Source organism: Muscardinus avellanarius, assembly GCF_963383645.1.
Source record: "Muscardinus avellanarius genome assembly, chromosome: 14".
In the NCBI taxonomy this organism is placed as follows: Eukaryota; Metazoa; Chordata; class Mammalia; order Rodentia; family Gliridae; genus Muscardinus; species Muscardinus avellanarius.
The window spans coordinates 40719050-40739887 of record NC_137800.1 but is presented as its reverse complement, the minus strand read 5'-3'; the positions used below and the strand labels follow the sequence as shown (position 1 = coordinate 40739887).

Here is a 20838-nt window from a genome sequence, read left to right as displayed (position 1 = left end):
ACAATTTAAAATAATTTGTGAGCCGGGCTTGGTGGTACACTCTTGTAATCGCAGCATTTGGGAGATCCAGGTTCAAAGGATCTGGGTTCACAGACAGCCTCAGCTACTTAGTGAGGCCCTTTCCAACTCAGTGAGACCCTATTTCAAAATATAGGATAAAAAATAGGGCTGGGGGTGGAGCTTGGAAGTAGAATGCCCCTGGATTCCATCCCCAGTACCAAAAAAAAATTTTTTTTTTGGATACCATATTTAACAGATATAGCTGGTAGTGGTGGTGTTTGCCTGTAATCCCAATACTTTGGAGGCTGCAATGGGAGAATCACAGGTTCAAGGAAAGCAGTGGCAATGTAGCAAGACTCTGAGCAACTTAGTGAGACCCTGTTTCAACACAAAAAATAAATAGGACTGGAAGGGTAGCTCAAAGATAGAACGCCCCTAGATTTAATCCTCAGTAGTGTGTGCGCATGCTCACATACACACAAAAACAGATACTATAGGAAAGTAGAGGTAGAAGTGGGAAGAACAGCTGTAAGACTTGCAATTGTCCAGGTAATAAATGCTAAGCTAATGTCTATAGATTGGTGACAACAACAAATGCATGTTAATGACTTAGTAAGGCATTCAGTGGTTTAGATAATAAAAGTAAGCAAAAGCTGTTTCTTTTTTTTTCTGATTCGGGTTGGGGTGAATGAAGTACCATTTACTTTAGGTTGGGAAGACTGAAGAAGGATGAAGTTTGGAAGAAGGCAATCAAGGGTTTTTTTTTTTGTTTTTTTTTTTAAGTTTGAGAAGCCTTTCATATATCCAAAGAGTAATCAGATAGACACTACTGCTTTTTTTTATTTAAAAGATTTAAATTAAAGAGTTGGCTTCACAGTTCTAAGAAAGTATTTATCTATTTGGATGATTAAAATAAGTAACATTTGTTAAAGTTTACTGAATTACCACTTTGCTAAATTCTCTTTAATTGATTTGTTATTAGGCCAAAAGGATTCTTGAAGGAGATCATGGCTCACCTGCTGGAGACATTGATGATGAAGACAAAGTATGTGCTAATAAATTTGTTCCTATAAGTAATGCTTTTAGAACAAATTATGAAATGACTTTTAACAGCTTTTACCATAATATTTGGGAGTAGAATCAATCACCAAATGTTCTTTTTTCAGATAAACCTTTATTTTAAAAAAAGCAGACTCAAAAGTTATTCTGGTTTGTATTTTTATTACATAGTGACCTTTTTTTATGATAGACACATACTCTATACATTTTAAAGGAACTTAATGGAATCACACTATTTTTTGCCAGGACAAAGATGAGACTGAAACAGTTAAGCAGACTCAAACTTCTGAGATATATGGTGCTAAAGGTCCTAAAAGTATACGATCTGATGTTTCTGATCAAGAGGAAGATGAAGAAAGTGAAGAATGCCCAGTGTCTATTAGTAAGTTTAAAGGCTTTGAACCATATTTATACATTAGTTCTTTGAAGGTCATTTATTTAAATAGGTTGAGCCAGGCTTGATGATACATGCCTGTAATCCCAGTGTTTAAGAGACTGAGACAGGAGAATCAACAGTTTTGAGGACAGTGTCAGCAACATAATGAGACTCAACAACCTAGTGAGACCCGGTTTCAAAACAAAAAATAAAAAGAGCCGAGGTGTATCTTGAAGGTATAATGACCCTGGGTTGTATCCCCATTATCAAAAAATTAAACAGATTGGAGGAGTGGCGTGCGTATAAATTACGTATCAAATTCTGAGTTCCACTTAATGAAACCCCACGAACAGCAATAAAAAATGTGTAATTTACTAAAATTTTTGAATTTATCAACTTAGATTTGTCCAAAGCTGAAACTCAGGCTTTAACTAATTATGGAAGTGGAGAAGATGAGAATGAGGATGAAGAAATAGAAGAATTTGAAGAGAGCCCTGTAGATGTCCAGACTTCACTTCAGGCCAACACTGAAACTACAGAAGAAAATGAACAGGACAATCAGGTATTCTAGAGTAGACCAGCACACGTTCCACCTCAAAGCACCTCAAAGTTCCATCTTCTGAAAGATGTCAGTTTTTTTTTTTTTATATTAAATACTGTTGCCGGGCGTGGTGGCACATGCTGTAATCCCAGCACTTGAGAGGCTGAGACAGGATTGCACAGGTTCAAAGCCAGCCTCAGCTACTTATTGAGGCCCTCAGCAACTTAGTGAGACCCTGTTCCCAAATAAAATTATAAAATAGGTCTGGGAGTGTAACCCGGGTTTAGCAATCTCCTGGGTCCCATCCCCAGTACCACAAAAAATAAAAATAAAAAATAAAAAAATACTGTTGCCAGGTATGATGGTGCATGCTTGTAATCCCAGGACTTGAGAGGTTAACACAGGAATATCACAGGTTCTCTGTTGGCCTCAGCTACTCAGGCCCTGCACAATTTTGTTTTAAAATTAAGAATAGCCTGGCGTGGTGGCGCATGCTTGTAATCCCCGCACTTGGGAGGCAGAGACAGGAGGATCGCGCAGGTTCAAAGCCAGCCGCGCACGCTGGCTTAGGAGACCCTGTTTCCAAAATAAAAATGTAAGAATAGGTCTGTGAGTGTAGCCCGGAGGTAGAAGGGCTTCCAGGAACCCCAGTACCACCAAAAATATAAATAAATAAATAAATAAATAAATAAATAAATAAATAAATAAAATTAAGAATAATAAATAGGGATTAGGGATGTAGCTCAGAGGTAGAATGCCTCAGGGTTGAGTCCCCAGTAACACACACACACACACACACACAAATACGCACAAATACACTGTAATCTTTTTTTTTTTTTTTTTTTTTTGCAGTTATAGGGTTGGGACCCAGAGTCATTTGACCTTTGAGCTACACCCCCTGCCGAATTTTTTATTCTTTACTTTGAAACAGAGTCTCACTGAGTTGCGAAGGGCCTCACTAAGTAGCTGAGGCTGTCCGCAAACCTTGATCCTCCAGTCTCAGCCTCCCAAATGCTGGGATTGCAAGTGTGCGCCACCACGCCCGGCTCTGTGTAATCTTTTTAAACATTTTAATCTTTTATTTTTTGTAACAAGTCTTAATGTTAGAAAATCTGGGGTTTTAATTAATACTTATACTTTTGTGCTACTTATAAATGAAAATGATATGTAATAAAATTATTTCCTTTCCTACCTTCACCTCACCCTGCCCTAGAGGCACACTTAATCTCTTCTGCTATTTAACTTCTATTTTTTTTTCTGAACTGTGTGTCTGTCTATATCTTTGTCTTTTGCAGTACTAGGAGTAGAACCTAAAGGCCTTCTACTTCCAGGCTATCCCTAGCCCTATTTTTTATTTTTATTTTTTGGAAACAGGGTCTTGCTAAGTTGCTGGAGTTGGCCATGAACCTGCAATCCTCTTGCCTCAGCTTTCCAAATACTGGGATTAGAGGCATGTGCCACCATGCCTACCCCTCTGTCTATATTTATTTAACCAAATATTTAAACTTAACCAAACTGTAAATATTACTTACTGCTGAGCCAAGTAATTTTGTTTATTCCCTAACCTTGTATATCCTTCTAAATTTAATAATTGTCTCAATTTTTATTAGTTTTTTTTTAACAAACCTAAGTCTTCTACTGTATTCTACAGTGTTTGTAATACTTCCCAGCAGAACTTTCTACATAAACTAAATATATACTTTTTTCCTTTCTTGTTTTCTTTCTGGAACATTCCATCTTCTAATGCATTCTAGATTTAGCTGTTTTTTAAATCTGCTAAGTAGTTACCAACCTAGGAATTTCATTTGTCCATTTTTCTTCTTACATGTCTGTTCCTGGAATCCTGTCTTTTGTGTTTCTCTAGTTTATTGCTTCATTGTAGGGGAACATATCCTCTAGAATTTCTCTAAGAAAAAATACATAAGAACTTTTATTTATTTTTGCAGTATTCAAGATTAAACCAATGCGTGTTCTACCACTGAGTTACATCCCTAGCCCTTTTCATTTCTTTAAGTAAATTCCTGAGACTGGCTTCCAAATTGGTGACCAGTTTCCTGAGTAGCTGGGATTGCAGGCTGGTGCCATTGTACCTGACAATAGATGAATATTTTGATGTCCTTTACATATACAAAAACATTTACCTATTAGTTTTTATGTGTTTTACATATATATGAAAGTCTTCTTTGCTGATAATATTTTTCTTTAGATTTTTTTTATTTTAACAACTATACATTATTTTTATTTAGAAATCATATCTCATTCTCTCTATAGTACAAAGTTAGAAAGTACATGAGGATTGATTGATACATTAGTACTCAAAAATTAAATATAATAAAAATGCATTGAATGTTTCCAAAAAAGTTGGCTGACAGAGTCCAAGTGGACAGTAAATATATAAAAACTTTTAACATCATTATCAATCACAGATATGCAAATCAAAACTACACTGAGATTCTGGTTAACTCCAGTTAGAATGGCAGTCATCAAGAATACTAACTATTAAATGCTGTCAAAGATGTGGGAACTCTAGACAAAAGAGGAGTACATTCAAATACTTATAAATCACTAAGCCAAACTTGAGAAGAAGGGAAGGGGGAGGTAATGGGGTGGGAACTGGAAAATGGCAAAATAAGCAATATGTGCATGTATGCCTCTACCATCTTGTACTTCATTAAGATGTACGACGGTAATGCACCAATTAAAAATTTTTTTTAATTTTTATTTTTTTAATTGGTGCATTATATTCATACATCATATTAGGGTAAAGAACTTGTGTGTACATACATGTACACATCACTGACCTAACCCCTACCCAATTCCATCCCATTCCCTCCCCATCCCCCCTTCCCTTGCTTGGCTTGGTGGTTGACATCAATATGTTTAAGTACATTGCGTGTTTTAGAGATTTTCCTCTTCCCCCCTCCTTTCTGCTCCTTTAGGTTGCCTTGTTTGCTCCTCTATAGGATTTCCTTTTTCATCTAGAATACCTCCTAAGACCCATTTCTCCCTAGCTCTCACATATTAGGGAAAGCATCTGATTTCTTATTTTTTGTGCCTAACTAATCTCACTTAGCATTATGTCCTCCAGTTCCATCCATTTCCCTGAAAATGATTTAATTGAGTTTTTTTTTAATAGCTGAATAAAATTCCACTGTGTACATATCCCACAGTTTTGTAATTCATTCATCTGTTGATGGACATCTTGGCTGGTTCCATAGTTTGGCTATGGTGAATTGTGCAGCTATGAACATAGATACCCATGCAGTAGTTTGGTAGTTTGGTTTCCTATCTTTTGGATCGATACTCAGAAGTGGTATTGCTGGATCAAATGGTAGATTTGTTCCCATTCTTCTGAGGATTCTCCACACTGTTTTCCAAAGTGGTTGCACTAATTTGCAGTCCCATCAACAATGTTTTAGAGTTCCCACTTCTGCACATCCTCGCCAGCATCTTTTGTTGTTTGTGTTTTGAATGATTGCCATTATAGTTGGAGTTAGGTGGAATCTCTGGGTAGTTTTGATTTGTATCTCTCTGATTGCCAGTGATGTTGAGCATTTTTTCATGCATTTATTGGCCATTTGAATTTCTTCTTTTGTGAAGTGTCTATTTAGTTCACTTGCCCATTTTGTTATTGGATGCTTTGTTTTTTTAGTGTTGAGTTTCTTGAGTTCTCTGTATATTCTAGATATTAGTCCTCTATCGGTGGTGTAGGTGGCAAAAATCTTCGCCCATTCTGTTGTCTCTCGATTGAGGTTCTTAACAGTGTCCTTTGCTGAACAGAAGCTCTTCAGTTTCATGCAATCCCACATATTGATTCGTCTTTTAATTTGTTATACCTTTGGGGTCTTGTTGAAAAAGTGTTAAACTGTACTTATGTGTTGTAGTGTCAGACCTATGCCCTCTTCAAGGAGCTTCAAGGTCTCTGGCTTGATTTCCAAATCTTTGATCAATCTTGAATTGACTTTTGTACAGGGTGAGAAAGTGGGATTAATTTCCAATTTTCTTCATATGGTTAACCAGGTTTGCCAACACCATTTGTTGAAGAGGCTATCTTTTTTCCAGTGTAAGTTTTTGGCCCCTTTGTCAAAAATCAATTGGCTGAAAGTGTGCGGACTTGTTTCTGGGTCTTCTGTACTGCTCCATTGGTCTATGTGTATTTATTTATTTATTTATTTTATTTATTTATTTTTTTTTTTGCCAGTACCATGTTGTTTTTATGACAAAGCTTTGTAGTATAGTTTAAAGTCAGGTATTGTAATTCCTCCTGCGTGGTTTTTGTTGCTGAGAACTACCTTGGCTATTCTGGGCTTTTTGTTATTCCAGATAAATTTAAGGACTGATTTTTCTATGTCCCTGAAGAATGATCTTGGTAGTTTAATGGGCATTGCATTAAATCTGTAGATCTCTTTTGGGAGATTGGCCATTTTAATGATATTTATTCTGCCAATCCATGAACATGGAAGATCCTTCCATCTTCTAAGATCTTCTTCAATTTCAATTTTCAGTGTCTTATAATTTTCTTTGTAGAGATCTTTTACCTCCTTGGTCAAGATTATTAGTAAGTATTTTATTTTATTGTGGGAAATCCTGAGTGGAAGTGTTTTCTGAATTTCTTTTTCAGTGGATTTATGGTTGGTGTACAGGAAAGCTTCTGATTTTTTAAGATTTTGTATATAGATACTTTGCTGAATTTATTGATCAGCTCTATAAGCCTTTTGGTTGAGTTTGTTGGGTTTTCTAAATATAGTATCATGTCATCTGCAAATAGTGAAAGTTTGAATTCTTCTTTTCCTATTTGTACTCCTTTGATTTCCCTTTCTTGCCTTATTGCTCTGGCTAGAGTCTCTAGTACTATATTGAAGAGAAGTGGTGATAGTGGACATCCTTGTCTTGTTCCAGTTTTTAGGGGGAATTCTTGAAGTTTTTCCCCATTTAATATGATGTTGGCAGTGGGCTTATTGTAGATTGCCTTAATAATGTTGAGATATGTTCCTTCTATTCCAATTCTCTGCAGTGTTTTTATCATAAATGGATGTTGAGTTTTATCAAATGCTTTTTCAGCATCTATTGAAATGATCATGTGATTTTTGTCCTTGATTCTGTTTATATGGTGAATTACATGGATTGATTTTCGAATATTGAACCAGCCTTGCAAACCTGGGATGAACCCTACCTGGTCATGGTGAATGATTTTCTTGATGTGGTTTTGAATGCATGTTGCTAGTATTTTGTTGAATAGTTTTGCATCCAGGTTCATCAGAGATAGAGGCCTGTAGTTTTCCTTCCTTGAACTGTCTTTATTCGGTTTGGGTATTAGTGTGATGTTGGCTTCATAGAATGTATTTGGGAGAGTCCCGTTTTTTTCTATTTCACGAAATAGTTTGAGTAGTATTGGGGTTAGCTTTTCTATAAAGTTTTATAGAATTCACTTGGGAAACCATCTGGTCCTGGGCTTTTCTTTGATGGTAAGCTCTTTATTGCTTTTTCAATCTCTTTGATTGTTATTGGTTGGTTTAAGTGTTCTCTATCTTCTTGACTCAGTTTAGGAAGGTTGTATTTATCTAGGAAGTTGTCGATTTCCTCTGATTTTCCATTTTGTTGGAGTATAGTTTTTCAAAGAAGTTTCTGATAATCCTTTGGATTTCTACGCTGTCAGTAGTAATGTCTCCTTTTCATCCCTTATCTTCATAATTTGGGTTGATTCTCTTTTTTAGTTAGGTTGGCTAGTGGTTTATCAATCTTGTTTATTTTTTTAAGAAACTAGCTTTTGGTTTTGTTGATTTTCTGTATTGTTTTTTTACTCTCTATTTCATTAATTTCTGCTCTTATTTTAATAATTTCCCGTCTTCTGCTGGCTTTGGAGTTCAATTGTTCCTTCTTTTCAAGGGCTTTAAAGTGTGTCGTTAGGTTATTTATTTGAAGATTTTCTGTTTTTCTTATGTGAGCACTCAGTGCTATAAATTTTCCTCTTAATACTGCCTTCAAAGTGTCCCAGAGGTTTTGATATGTGGTATCTTTATTTTCATTTGTTTCTAGAAATTTCTTGATTTCACCTCTTCTTTTATGACCCATTCTTCATTCAGAAATGTGTTCAGTCTCCACATGTTTATGTTGTTTCTCTGGGTCTTCTTATAGTTGATTTCTAGTTTCATTCCATTATGGTCTGAAATGATACAGTGAAGTATGTAACATTTTTTAAATTTGCTAGTGCTCATTTTGTGTCCCAGTATGTGAGCTATGAGCAGCTGAGAAAAATGTAAACTTTGGTGTAGTTGGGTAACATATTCTATATGTGTCCAACAGGTCCATTTGGTTAATGGTGTTTTTGGTTCTGAGGCATCTTTACTGACCCTTTGTCTGGAAGATCGGTCTAGTGTTGTGAGAGGTGTGTTGAAGTCTCCCAGTATTATTGTATTGGGATTTATGTGTGACTTCATGTCACAGAGAGTTTGATTTATGAAAGTAGCTGCCCCTATGTTTGGGGCATGGATGTTGATTATTGTTATTTCCTCTTGCTGGATTATTCCTTGTACTTCCTAACATGTTAAGATTTTATTTCTGTTTGAGATACTGATTATTCTTCTTGCTTAGTTGTATGCTGGACAGGAAATCTTGTTTCTTTGGTTCTGGCGTGTATTACCTATTTCTTCTTTATAGTTAATCTCCATGAGTATTTTCTCTAGCGCTGGTTTTGAAGACATAAATTCCTTCAGTTCCTGTTTGTCATGGAAGCTTCTTATTTCCCCATCTAATTTGATAGTTTTTCTGGGTAGGAAACTTTTGGCTGGAAGTTGTTTTCTCTCAGAGTTTGGAATATGTTACTCCACGCCCTTCTTGCTTCCATGACTTGTTTTGGGAAGTCTAGAGTGATTCTAGTTGGTTTGCCTCTGAATGTCACTTGGCCTTTTGTTTTTGTTGCCTTTAAGATTCTCTTCTTGGCTTCCTTAGTCATTTTGACAATTATGTGGCGTGAGGATCCTCTTCTCTGATCCTGTCTAAAGGGAGTTCCCTGGACCTGTGTATCGACCTCTTGCTCTATGTTTGGTAATTTTCTGCTATCACTTCCTTGAAAAGATTATTGATCCCTTTGGTTTCACCTTTTTTTTCCCCTCCTCTATTCCATTTATTCTTAGGTTAGCGCTCTTAAAATGTGCCCATATTCTTCAGTGTCAAATTCCTACTCTTGGATTTCTTTTTTAAATTCATTTTTGGAGTGATCATCTTCTAGGACTGAGATTCTATTTTCCATGTGGTCTAATCAGTTGTTTATACTTTGAATTGAGGCCTTTACTTCAATGATTGCATCCTTTATCTCTTTTAGACTCTCTCTGAATTCTTTTCAAAGGTCCTCTATTATTTCTACAGTTATTTTCCTGATTTGATCTTCTAGAGATCTCTGAATTTCTGTGTTATCAGGTTCTGATGTTGTGGGGTTGTAGGCATTTATTGCTCCATTGATATTTCTCTTTCCCATGATTTCGGAAATTTGTGCCTTCTCTGGGTTCTTCCCTGGGTCACTATGTCTTCACTTAAGGTGCTCTGGATCTCGAGTCTGTGGTATCTCAGTCAGCACTATTCCTTTCCTGGGTTTTATCGCTAAGTCTCAGTCCCAGGGAGTCAATCGAGGCTGCTTGAGACCGTGGGGGGTGCCAGGCTGGGCGTTCTCCCACAGAGAACTGCGATTGTGGTGTGATATCTCTGCCACCGCCACTCCCTCACTGGGTTGGACTGCAAAAATCTCCAACCCAGCGAGACTATCAAAGCTGCACAAGTCATTGGGGGTGCAGTACTGGGATTTCTCCTCTAGGGGCCGCAATTTGACTCACAGTTGTTGAGTGCACTGATGTTTAGCTGTTGCGGACTCTGTGAACTCGCTGTTGCCGCCGCTGGCAATATGGCACCATGCCACACCCTTGGCTGTGAGGCTGGCGTATCTCTTCTTTGGTTTTGAGCTCTGCTCTGAGTCCCTGCAGGGTGTGCTGAGCCCGGCTGCTGGGAGCTTTAGATGCTCCTTGCTCTGAAAAAACTGCTGAATTCCACCCAGCTGTTCCACAGCTGCTCACCTCTGCTCGCTGTTCGCCCCTCCTCTCTGGAGCCTAGTGGGTTGTTGAGTGCGCTGATTTGGAGCCTTCCGGTGAACCCGCTGCTGCCGGGTCCTCGGCCATGAGGCTGGCCTATCTCCTGTCTGGTTTTGTGCTCCGTTCTGAGTCCCCCTCCTCACTGGAGCCTGGTGCTGCGAAGGAAGATGGTGCCAGCACGGCTCTACTTTTCTTTAGATTTTTGAAGGCACTGTTTTCTCTTGTTTTCAGTGCTTCTGTAGCATCATGCCTTTCTTAGTTCTCATTCTTTGTAAATGTTTTCCCTCCCTATTCCAAAAGTTTTTTCTCCCTGGAGTTATGAAATATTTTATTATACATTATTGTGATTCTCTTATTTACCATTTGGGTACTCAGTGGTTCTTCTCAATTTATATTCGTTCAATTTAATAAAACTTTTTTGTGTGTGTCTGTGGGTCTGGGGGTGGGACCCAGGGGTATTTGACCTCCGAGCTATACCCCCTGCCCTGTTTTTAATCTTTATTTTGAAATAGGTTCTCACTAAGTTACGGAGGGCCTCCCAAATGCTCGGATTACAAGCATGCACCACCATGCCCGGCATTTTTTTTTTTTTTTTAATTTCTTTCTTTCCTACCATTCTCTTTTTTCTCTCCCTCTGGAATTAGTGTTACTACATATTTTTAGCCCTCATAGGTTGATGATAAACCCATATTATTTTCTCCTTTCTTTTATTGGTCTATTACTTCTCTTATTGTTTCTTCCTGGGAGATGTCCTTGACCTTATTACTTACTTATTACTTGTATGGAATTATTTTGTTTCAACTCTCATAGGTTGTGTGTGTGCGTGTGCTCGCTGGAAGTTGAACCCAAGGGCAATGGCATTCTACCTCAGAACTATATGCCTAGCCCTATATTTTATTCTTTATTTTGAAACAGGCTCTCACTAAGTTGTAGAAGGCCTCACTAAGTAGCTCAGGCTGACTATGAACCTGTGCTGCTCCTGTCACCAGGCTTTTTTTTTTTTTTTGGTGGTGGTGGTGGTACTGGGATTGGAACCTTTATACCTCCGGGCTACACTCCCAGACCTATTTTTTTATATTTTATTTGGAAACAGAGTCTCTTATACCAGCAAGGCTGGCTTCGAACCTGCGTAATCCTCCTGTCTCCACCTCCCAAGCGCAGGGAATTACAAGCATGTGCCACCACACCCGGCCTATTTTTTTTTTAAGTACCTTTTTCCTTGATTATTACTTGTATATAGATTGCTGTGTTATTTCATGGAAGCAATATTTTCTTTTTTGGTAGGGGAGGGTGTGTACTAGGGATTGAATCCAGAGATTTTCCACTGCCAGGGTACATTCCAGCATGCGTGTGTGTGTGTGTGTGTGTGTGTGTGTGTGTGTGTGTGTGTGTATCCCCTAGGTTTTTTTTTACAGGTGTAAACCATGCATGCCTATAAATGCAGCCCTTTTTTTGGGGGGGATGGGGGGGAACTATGTTGCTGAGGCTGGTCTCAAACCTGCAATCCTCCTGCTTCAGCCTCTCAAGTAGAACTAGGATTACAGGTGTGCACCACCACACTGGGTTGCAATATTTTATCTACCTGGGGTTTTTTCTTAAGTATCTGCTATACGTTGGGTGTTTATGTTAAAAAAAATGTACCAAGCCAGGCATGGTGGCGCATACTTGTAATCCCCGCATTTGGGAGACTGAGACAGGAAGATCGCACAGGTTCGAAGCCAGCCTCTGCTGGCTTAAAAGACCCTGTTTCCAAATAAAAAAATATAAAATAGTTCTGGCATATACCCGGAGGTAGAAGGTCCCTGGGTTCCATCCTCAGTATCACCAAAAAGAAAAAAATTGGGGGGCTAAAAAGTTGGTTTGGATATTTTGGGGTTATACTGTAGGGCACTTGGGTAGACTGCCAACTTTCTGTTAGAAGCTCTGCATATCAGTATCTATTGGCCTTTTGGGGGGAAAGTCATTTAGTTTGTCCAAAGAAGTGTCTTCTTTTTTCCTGATTGGGGAATGTAAGGTTGGCTGCTAGGATTTTGGAGCTAAATGTGGGAATGAGTCCCACAAGTACATACACTTGCATGCAACCTTTTCTTTTTTTCAGTATTACATATTACTGTATCCTTATTAGTGCCTTTTTTTAATCCCACTCCTCCTCCTAAGTGTGATGCTCATGATTCAAGATCTCTAAAATGTAATCTCTCAAGCTGGACATGGTGGCACATGCTTATAATGCCAGCATTTGGGAGGCTGAGACAGGAGGATCATGGTTCACAGACAGCTTCAGCTACTTAGTGAGGCCCTTTGCAACTCAGTGAGACCCTGTTTCAAAATAAAGAATAAATAGGGCTGGAGCTGGAGCTTTGAGATAGAATGCCCCTGAGCTCAATCCCCAGTATCATAAAAAGTAAAATGTAACCTCATTTTATGTTGAGATTGGGCATGAGAACCTAGGAGACCACATTTTTCTTAAGTGTGTGTGTGTGTGTGTGTGTGTGTGTGTGTGTGTGTGTGTGTGTGTGTTAGTTTGAGGATTGAACTCGGGAATTCTACCTCTGAGCTACACCCCAGCTGATTTTTTAAACAGCCACCACTACCTTCATCACCAACTCCTTCCCCACCTCTATACTTCTTCCTTCCTATAGTCTGATACTTCCAATTGTGAAATAAATGGCAGTTTTGTTCCCTCCTCATTCTGAAAGCCCGGGTTTTGTTCATCTTCCACTCCTGGTCAGTTCCTCTCCCATTCACTTAATGTCTACTTATATAGGTGTCTTTTAGTTTGATTAAGGATAGTCTGAGAAAAATAAAAACAAAAATCTGTTTTATTCTAGTTCTTTGAATTGTTTTGAGTTTGTCTAAGAAGAAAAGGAGCCGGGCGTGGTGACATATGCTTGTAATCCCAGTACTTGGGAGGCTGAGACTGAAGGATCACAGATTCATAGCCAGCCTCAGCAACTTAGTGAGACCTTGTTTCAGAATAAAAAATAGGGCTGGGGGTATAGCTCGAAAGTAGAATACCCCAGGTTCAATTCCCAGTATGCAAGAAAAAAAAAAAGAAGAAGAAGAAAAAAAAATCTCTTAGCCATCTTGTAATTGCAACCAAAGCCTCTTTGAAACACTTTGGAAGGTATTTTTAAATTCTTTTGTTTGAGCTGGGCATGGTGGTGCACACTTGTAATCCCAGTATTTGGGAGGCAGAAACCGGAGGATCGTGGTTCATAAACAGCCTCAGCTACTTAGTGAGGCCCTGTTTCAAAATAAAGAATGAAAAACAGGGCAGAGATTGTAGCTCAGAGGTTGAATGCCCCTGGGTTCCATCCACAGACCCACAAAAAAAATATATATATATTTTGTTTGAAGGTCTCAGGTTGGACCAAACCTTATGGTAGTAACAATATGCTTTATATTGTGTCCCTTATAGCGACCACATATTTTAAGGCTATACTAAAAAAAAAAATCTTTCTTTCTAGATTCTGCAAAATGACCTTGAAAAAACAGCAGAAAGCATAAGTATACTATCAGAACAAGAACCCAGTAAAGGTAAGAAGTCTAAATAACTGCTCAATTTAAAGATTGTCTAGGGGGCCGGGATGTAGCTCAGAGACAACGCGCCACTTTGCAGTTGTGGCACTCTAGGTTCAATCCCCGGTTCCAAAAAAAAAAGACAAAATAAAGAACCCCTTTAAAGATTGTCTAGCCAGGCATGGTGGTGCATGTCTGAGTTCCCAGTTCTTGGGAGGCTGAGACAGGAGGATGTGCATGATTGAGGCCAGCCTCAGCAGTTTAGGGAGATCCTGTTTCAAAATAAACAGTAATTAATTCATAATCTAAAGTTCCTTTGTGGGCTTAAAACTAGAACACATTTAAATTTTAATGTAAATTTAAAGGCACTTTCTACTTGATATGTATCTTTTTCCTCCTGGTAAATCTTTTGTAGAAAACATAAGTCGGCTTTGTTTTTGTAAACAGCAATTACAAAAAAAGTTGACATATATTTACCCACATTGAATAATTTTGCAAGGAGCACCTAATAGGTGAGTTTCAGGAATCAGATTTTTATAATGTTCCCAGTTATTTGTACATGTATGATCCCACAAGTTTTTTATCCTATTATGATATATGAATATTATGCACCAATAAAAAATTTAAAAATAAAAATAAAATGTTCCCAGTTGAATCTGATGAACTAAATTTGGGAATGATGGCTAAAGAAAATTTATAGTTGCCCTTTTTTTGGGGGGGGGAGGGCAGAGTGTCTTTTGATTATTCTCATTCACACATGTGGTCTTTCTTTGTTATAGTATAATTTAACAACTGTTGCATTACACTAATGTTAAGACTTTTCTTTTGATGACAGATGACCAAGATAACTCTCCTGTGAAACCCTGTTACCTCAATATTTTGGAAAATGAGCAGCCTTTAAATAGTGCTACCCATAAAGACTCACTCACTACTCTCGATTCAACTAAACAGCCTAATAACCCTTTGCCATTACCTTTAACTGAAATTGAAACCTTAGTGCCTAGAGTCAAAGAAGTTAAATCTGCTCAGGAAACTCCCGAAAGCTCTCTGGCTGGAAGTCCTGATACTGAATCTCCAGTGTTAGTGAATGACTATGTATGTATTATTTACATTTCTAAATATTTTTGCTTTTCATTTCTGTGCATTATTTATTCATTTTCAGGTTAATATTTCAAAATCTAAAACAAACTTCAGTTTGTGTTTAGAAACTATTAGAACTTTTTTTTCTTACTTTTAAACCTCTGCAGAAGAGTGATAGTGAATTAAGATGATCATCTCAAAACCTAAAAGCTATGCTCATTATACTTTTGAGAACCAAAGAGATGAATTACAGGTGACAACTTTGGGAAAGTTCATTTCAAATTCAGATCTGAGGATAGGATTAATTAACTGTACTACCTCTCATTAATCTTATAATACCCTTTTTTGACTTCTCAACTATTTAGGAAATTTGATAACTTTTCAGTAAACTTAAAGGTTTATATTTGAAATACTAAAAACAATTTGAAATCAATAGAGTACTTATTTCTACAGAGTAAATGGTATAAAAATATACTAGGAAAGCTGGGCCTGGTGGCACACACTTATAATCCCAGCATTTGGGAGGCTGGGACTGGAGGATCACATTTCGAAGACACCCTCAGCTACTTAGTGAGGCACTTTGCAACTTAGTGAGACCTGTTTCAAAATAATGAAAAATAGGACGGGGGCTATGGCTCAAAGGTAGAATGCCCCTGGGTTCCATCCCTGGTACTATAAAAAATAAATTAGGAGAGCTGGGCATGGTGGCACACTCCTGTAATCCCAGTACCTGGGAGGCTGAGACAGAAGGGTTGCAGGTTCAAAGCCAGCCTTAGCAATTTAGCAAGACCCTCAGCAATTCAGTGAGCCATGTTTCAAGATTAAAAGGTGGGGGGAGCTGGGAGTGTGGGTCAGAGGTAGTATACCTCTGATTTTAATATCCAGTATCATAAAAAATAAAAAATAAACATTAGAAGGAGAAGAAAAACAGAGTTTGAGATGACTGTGAAAGAGAATTACTAAATCCAAGTTTTTAATTGGGTTTCAATTGAGTTGACTTAAAAAGTTTATAAATGTTTACTTGTATTCTGCTTGATATAGCTTTGATGAATTCTGTGAACATATTAAGACATAATAGTCATTTTTTTTATTTTAGCCCTCAATGTAACAACTGCTATTTTTTCTTCAGTCTGTATAGATTGGCTGTATTAGCTGGGCGTGGTGGCGCACGCTTGTAATTACAGCATTTGGGAGGCTGAGACTGGAGGATTGTGGTTCGCGGACAGCCTAAGCTACTTAGTGAGGCCCTGTTTCAAAAATAAAGAATAAAAAATAAGGCAGGAGGTATAGCTCGAAGGTAGAATGCCCCTGGGTTCCATCCCCAGACCTACAAAAAAAAAAAAAATTAATTAATTGGCTGTGTTTTTAATAAAATGTGAACAAAAAAATCTTAACAGTATATGCTCTCAGCTACAGATGTGTAGCTCTTTCTGTGAACTCGAGATTTCTGATTTATTCATATAAATATGAATATAGAAGAAAATGAAATATGGCAGAGTTACTGATATATTGATATATCAGTATGTACATATGATATATATCAATATATATATTTGTATGCCACTGTATTTCTTGGCATGGATGACTTAGGTATAGATCCAGAGATAGAGTTTTTTTATTAAATATTATTTATCTTATAGGAAGCAGAATCTGGTAACATAAGTCAGAAGTCTGATGAAGAAGACTTTGTGAAAGTTGAAGATTTACCACTCAAACTTACAATATACTCAGAGGTATTTGTCTCTGAAATTAAAATTTGTCTTTACATATATAAAACATATTGTTTAGATGAAAGATTATGAATATTTTTAATGTGCATCCCAAAGGCAGATCTAAGGAAGAAAATGGTAGAAGAAGAACAGAAAAACCATTTATCTGGTGAAATATGTGAAATGCAGACTGAGGAATTAGCTGGAAATTCTCAGACATTAAAAGAACCTGGTAAGAATTATCAGTTTTAAATTTATATTGAAAAATTACTGAATATATGAAGTTTAAGCCTAATATTGCAAAAGAGGCATGCTGTAAAAAATTTAGTTTAGCTGCTTTTTTTTTTTTTCTTTTGACAGTGGTACTAGGGGTTGTACCCATGGCCATTCTACATTGCCTGCTAATTACAAAACAATATTATTATAATTTTGCCCATCTCAGAATCTTCAGTTTTAGCAAAATAGTGTATGCATGCACATGGTTTTAGGATAGAAAGGTACAAAAAAGTTAACAAAAAATGGTAAGAATGTACTTTTTTTTTGCAGTACTGGGGATGAAATCCAGGAGCATTCTATCTCCGAGCTCTCATATCCCCAGCCCTATTTTTTTATTCTTTATTTTTGAAACAGGGTCTCACTGAGTTTCAAAGGGCATCACTAAGTAGCTGAGGGTGTCCTCGAACTGCAGTCCTCCTGTCTCAGCCTCCCAAATGCTGGGATTACAAGTGTAGGCCACCACACCTGGCTAAAAATATACTTTTTTTTTTTTTTTTTTTTTTTTTTTTGCGGGTCTGAGGATGGAACCCAGGAGCATTCGACCTCCAAGCTACACCCCCTGCCCTATTTTTTATTCTTTTATTTTGAAACTGGGTCTCACTGAGTTGCAGAAGGCCTCACTAAGTAGCTGAGGCTGTCCTCGAACCGTGATCCTCAAGTCTCAGCCTCCCGAATGCTGGGATTACAAGCGTGCGCCACCACACCTGGCAAGAATATACATTTTATTACTGATTTTTAGTTCTTTGGGAGAAGATTCTATGATTCTTTTAATGTTTAAAATTCAAATTCTATATCTCTTTCTTTGCCCTATTTTTTATTTTTTGAAACAGGGCCTCACTGAATACTGAGTTGCAAAGGGCCTCACTAATCTGAGGCTGTCCATGAACCACGATTTTCCTATCTCAGCCTCCCAAATGCTGGGATTACAAGTGTGCGCCACCATGCCGGCTAAAAGATTTTTTTGTTGTTGTTTTCCACCAGTTGATAAGTTGGTTAAAATCAGATAAAATATTTTTCTCTCTTCTTTCTGCAAATGGGATAAAGAGGAGGGTCAAAGATTCAGGTATCAAACCTTTAATCAATTTTTCATTTTTCAGCTTAGTATAGCTTCTAGTGCTAGGCTGCTGCTTTCTCATAATGCTCTGCCTGTTTTGGGCATTCTGGTAATTTCTTGGTATTTCCTTTTCTGTTTTCTCACTACCATATCTTCTTTTGTTGGCCTAAATTTAATTCTTTTTATAGTTACTTCTTTTAAGTGGAGTTTTTGGGAGAGGCAGTATCTACTAGTCTTAAAAGAGAACCCTTACCTGTTCTTTTAAACTGGGTTTTATCAGGGGATTTGAGCTAAAGTAGGATTTTCTTTGTAATAATCTTATATTAAAAATGAAAGTTTGCCTAGCTTGGCGCACACTTGTAATCACAGTGCTTGGGATGCTGAGACAGGAAGGTTACACAGGTTTGAAGCCAACCTCAGCTAATTAGTGAGGCTCTCAGCAACTTAGTGGGACCCTGTTTCCAAATAAAATATAAAATAGGTCTGGGGTATAGCCTGGAGATAGAAGGCTCCTAGGTTCCATCCCCAGTACCACCAAAAAAAAAAAAAAAAAAGGCTGGGCATGGTGGCACACGCTTGTAATCCCCGCACTTGGGAGGCTGAGACAGGAGGATAGCACAGGTTCAAAGCCAGCCTCAGCTACTGAGTGAGGCTCTCAGCAACTTAGTGAGACCCTGTTTCCAAATAATATATAAAGTAGGTCTTGGAGTATAGCCCAGAGGTAAAAAAAAAAAAGCCCCTGGGTTCTACCCCCAGTACCACCAAAAAAAGAAAAAAGTGAAAGCTTTAATGGAAGAGAACAATATTAAAAGTAAATTTTATTAAGTAATTTCTTAATTTCCTAGGTAATTTATAAATTATTTATTCTGTTTTTCAGAAACGGTTGGAGCACAGAGTATGTGAGATGTCTTCAGAGGCTCATCTAACTCTCTTGACATAGTGCATATATGAAAATGACACTAAATAAACATCTCCTTTGATCTGTATACAAATGTAAATTAGTTTGACACTGCATTTTTTTGATAGATGTGCTAATTTCTGCCCGTGGCAGTTTAAAACATCAGAAACTGAATTCTGGACAGATTGAAGCCTTGATATACTATGGGGTTTTTTGGTTTTTGGTTTCCCCTTTTTCTTTATGGTCTTTCCTCCCCCTCATTGTATGTTTGGTAACAGTAAATTTAAAATGTAGTTTTAAATAAAGTTTGAACTTATCTGTAAAATATATTTTTTGGAAATTATCTTGAATTCTATACAGCAAATTGTTCTATATAAGCTTAGGCAAATCAGAGAGTGGATGGTCAAGAATAAGAAAAATAATATTATTTATTATAAAGCCCAGCCATTAGGCCAGTCTTCCAAATAATACCAGTGTTGCTGCTATTGAGGTCTACTTAATATTCTTTTAGGTACCAGCCATTCCTATTCCTCTGTAAGAATAAGGCAGTGCAAAGAGTATAGATCAGTTGATAGTATACTTACTTAGTGTACACAAACTCTGGATTTGATTCCTAGCATACACAAAAGGAAAAGAAAAAGCACAGGGCAAGTCATGAGGTTATCCAGGATATATGGGAAATTATCATAAAATATATGTTAATAATGTTATCATATTTTTAAGAAATTAGCTTAGAATAGATGTTCTTAGTACTTAGAACTTACATATTATTATCTATTAGATGAATATTTTCCAGAATTGTATCTACATTGCCTCAGCCTAAAACATTTTTTAATAAGCTTTATAAAGTTAGAGAGTATTTCTGCATAGACAAGTAGCCTTCTGATTAATTTTAGGTGAAAATCTAAACTTTTTCTATTTAGGCATAAATAGAAATAAATTTTTATAATAGAACATTAAAATTCTGTATGCCTTTGGGCAAAGTTGTCTTTTGAGATGATAGTTTTAAGACCAAAGCCTCACGATGAGTCTGTGTGTAGTGAGAGAGCAGGTTCACAGGTGAAGTACTGAGTCAAGCAAATATAAACAACTTCTTAATCACTAAATAAACCAGCTTTTAAAAGGTGGTTTACCTCATTATCCCATATTTGCCATAGACCCAGTTAGGACTCACAGAGCCAGTTAACTGTAAGTTAAACTTACAGATTCTTCCATGAATAACACATGAAGGATATGGGGAATTAGCTCTGAGTTCCAAGTATTCTTTTAAATTTGTCAACAGTGGTCTAAAATACCCTAGAAGAAAAGAACTTGCTTGATATTCCTTTAAAAGTCTTATTTGATTCCTTAGTTTAAACTATAATATCCAATCAGGGCATATTAAATGAGGATTTCCCTCTGAGTTTATTTACTATATCTCTGCTTAGTTTAAGTCATATAAAAATTTCTCTCCAAATAAAATAATAAAATCTATGCAGAAATCTACCAATCCAGAATGAGGAATTTTAACTCAGTTGGACTGACTCCAGGGAAATTGGAATCATAAGTTATATGTATACTTGAGTTCTGTGTTTTCTAGACTCTAATCAGGAAGAGAGGAAAAACTTCATTTTGGTACCAAATCTAAGCCTTACATCACCATGGCTGTCTCTCGCTGCATGCATATTAAAGATAGATAAAATGGAAGAATTATATTTAATACTTTGGTTATCACCATAGTAACTATGAAGCTTATCAAACTAGCTTATTTGACAAAGTTATAGTTGCTGTCTAATCTGTTGTTTTCCTATTTTAGTAGGTAATTTAGTTTTTAAATATCAGGGCTTGTGAGCAGATAAATTGACTGTTTTCTATAGTACCTATTACTAAAGGTTTGGCATTAAATATTCCTGTTTGTCTTAATTTTTACATTAAACTTTGGTTAAAAATAGTGGGAGAAAGAATCAAAATGAGCAAGCAAGCAAGGGAACCTTATGTAAGTTGAGATAATGCCTAAAGCGCTGAGCTAGACAGACTGGAGGTCCTCCTTGTATTTTGTAACATTCACTTTGGGTAAATGTTTTTTCACTGTTAATAAATGTATATCCTATGTACAACCCTGAATTGCATTTTTATTTAAATTGACATGTATGCTTTAGAATTTATTCCAGAATTGTATCGTGGCTTATTTGACATTGCTTAATGTAAAGGAAAAAATCAGAACATGTAAAATAATGACATATTGGATAACCAGAAAACTTATTCAACT

General features: G+C 37.0%; 1 protein-coding gene across 2 annotated transcripts in view; it reads left to right on the top strand.

Annotated features, from left to right (window-relative positions):
• Positions 1–16614, top strand: part of PCM1 (pericentriolar material 1) — a gene marked incomplete at both ends in the record, with an annotated part of 99300 nt that extends 82686 nt beyond the window's left edge. For both annotated transcript variants that reach the window (XM_080710063.1, XM_080710062.1), the window contains 7 exons: positions 983–1045; positions 1306–1441; positions 1837–1997; positions 13522–13591; positions 14409–14668; positions 16294–16386; positions 16480–16614. In XM_080710063.1, the coding sequence (XP_080566189.1) occupies positions 983–1045; positions 1306–1441; positions 1837–1997; positions 13522–13591; positions 14409–14668; positions 16294–16386; positions 16480–16614 (918 nt within the window). The remainder of the gene's footprint in view (positions 1–982; positions 1046–1305; positions 1442–1836; positions 1998–13521; positions 13592–14408; positions 14669–16293; positions 16387–16479) is intronic.
• Between the last annotated feature and the right edge of the window lie 4224 nt (positions 16615–20838).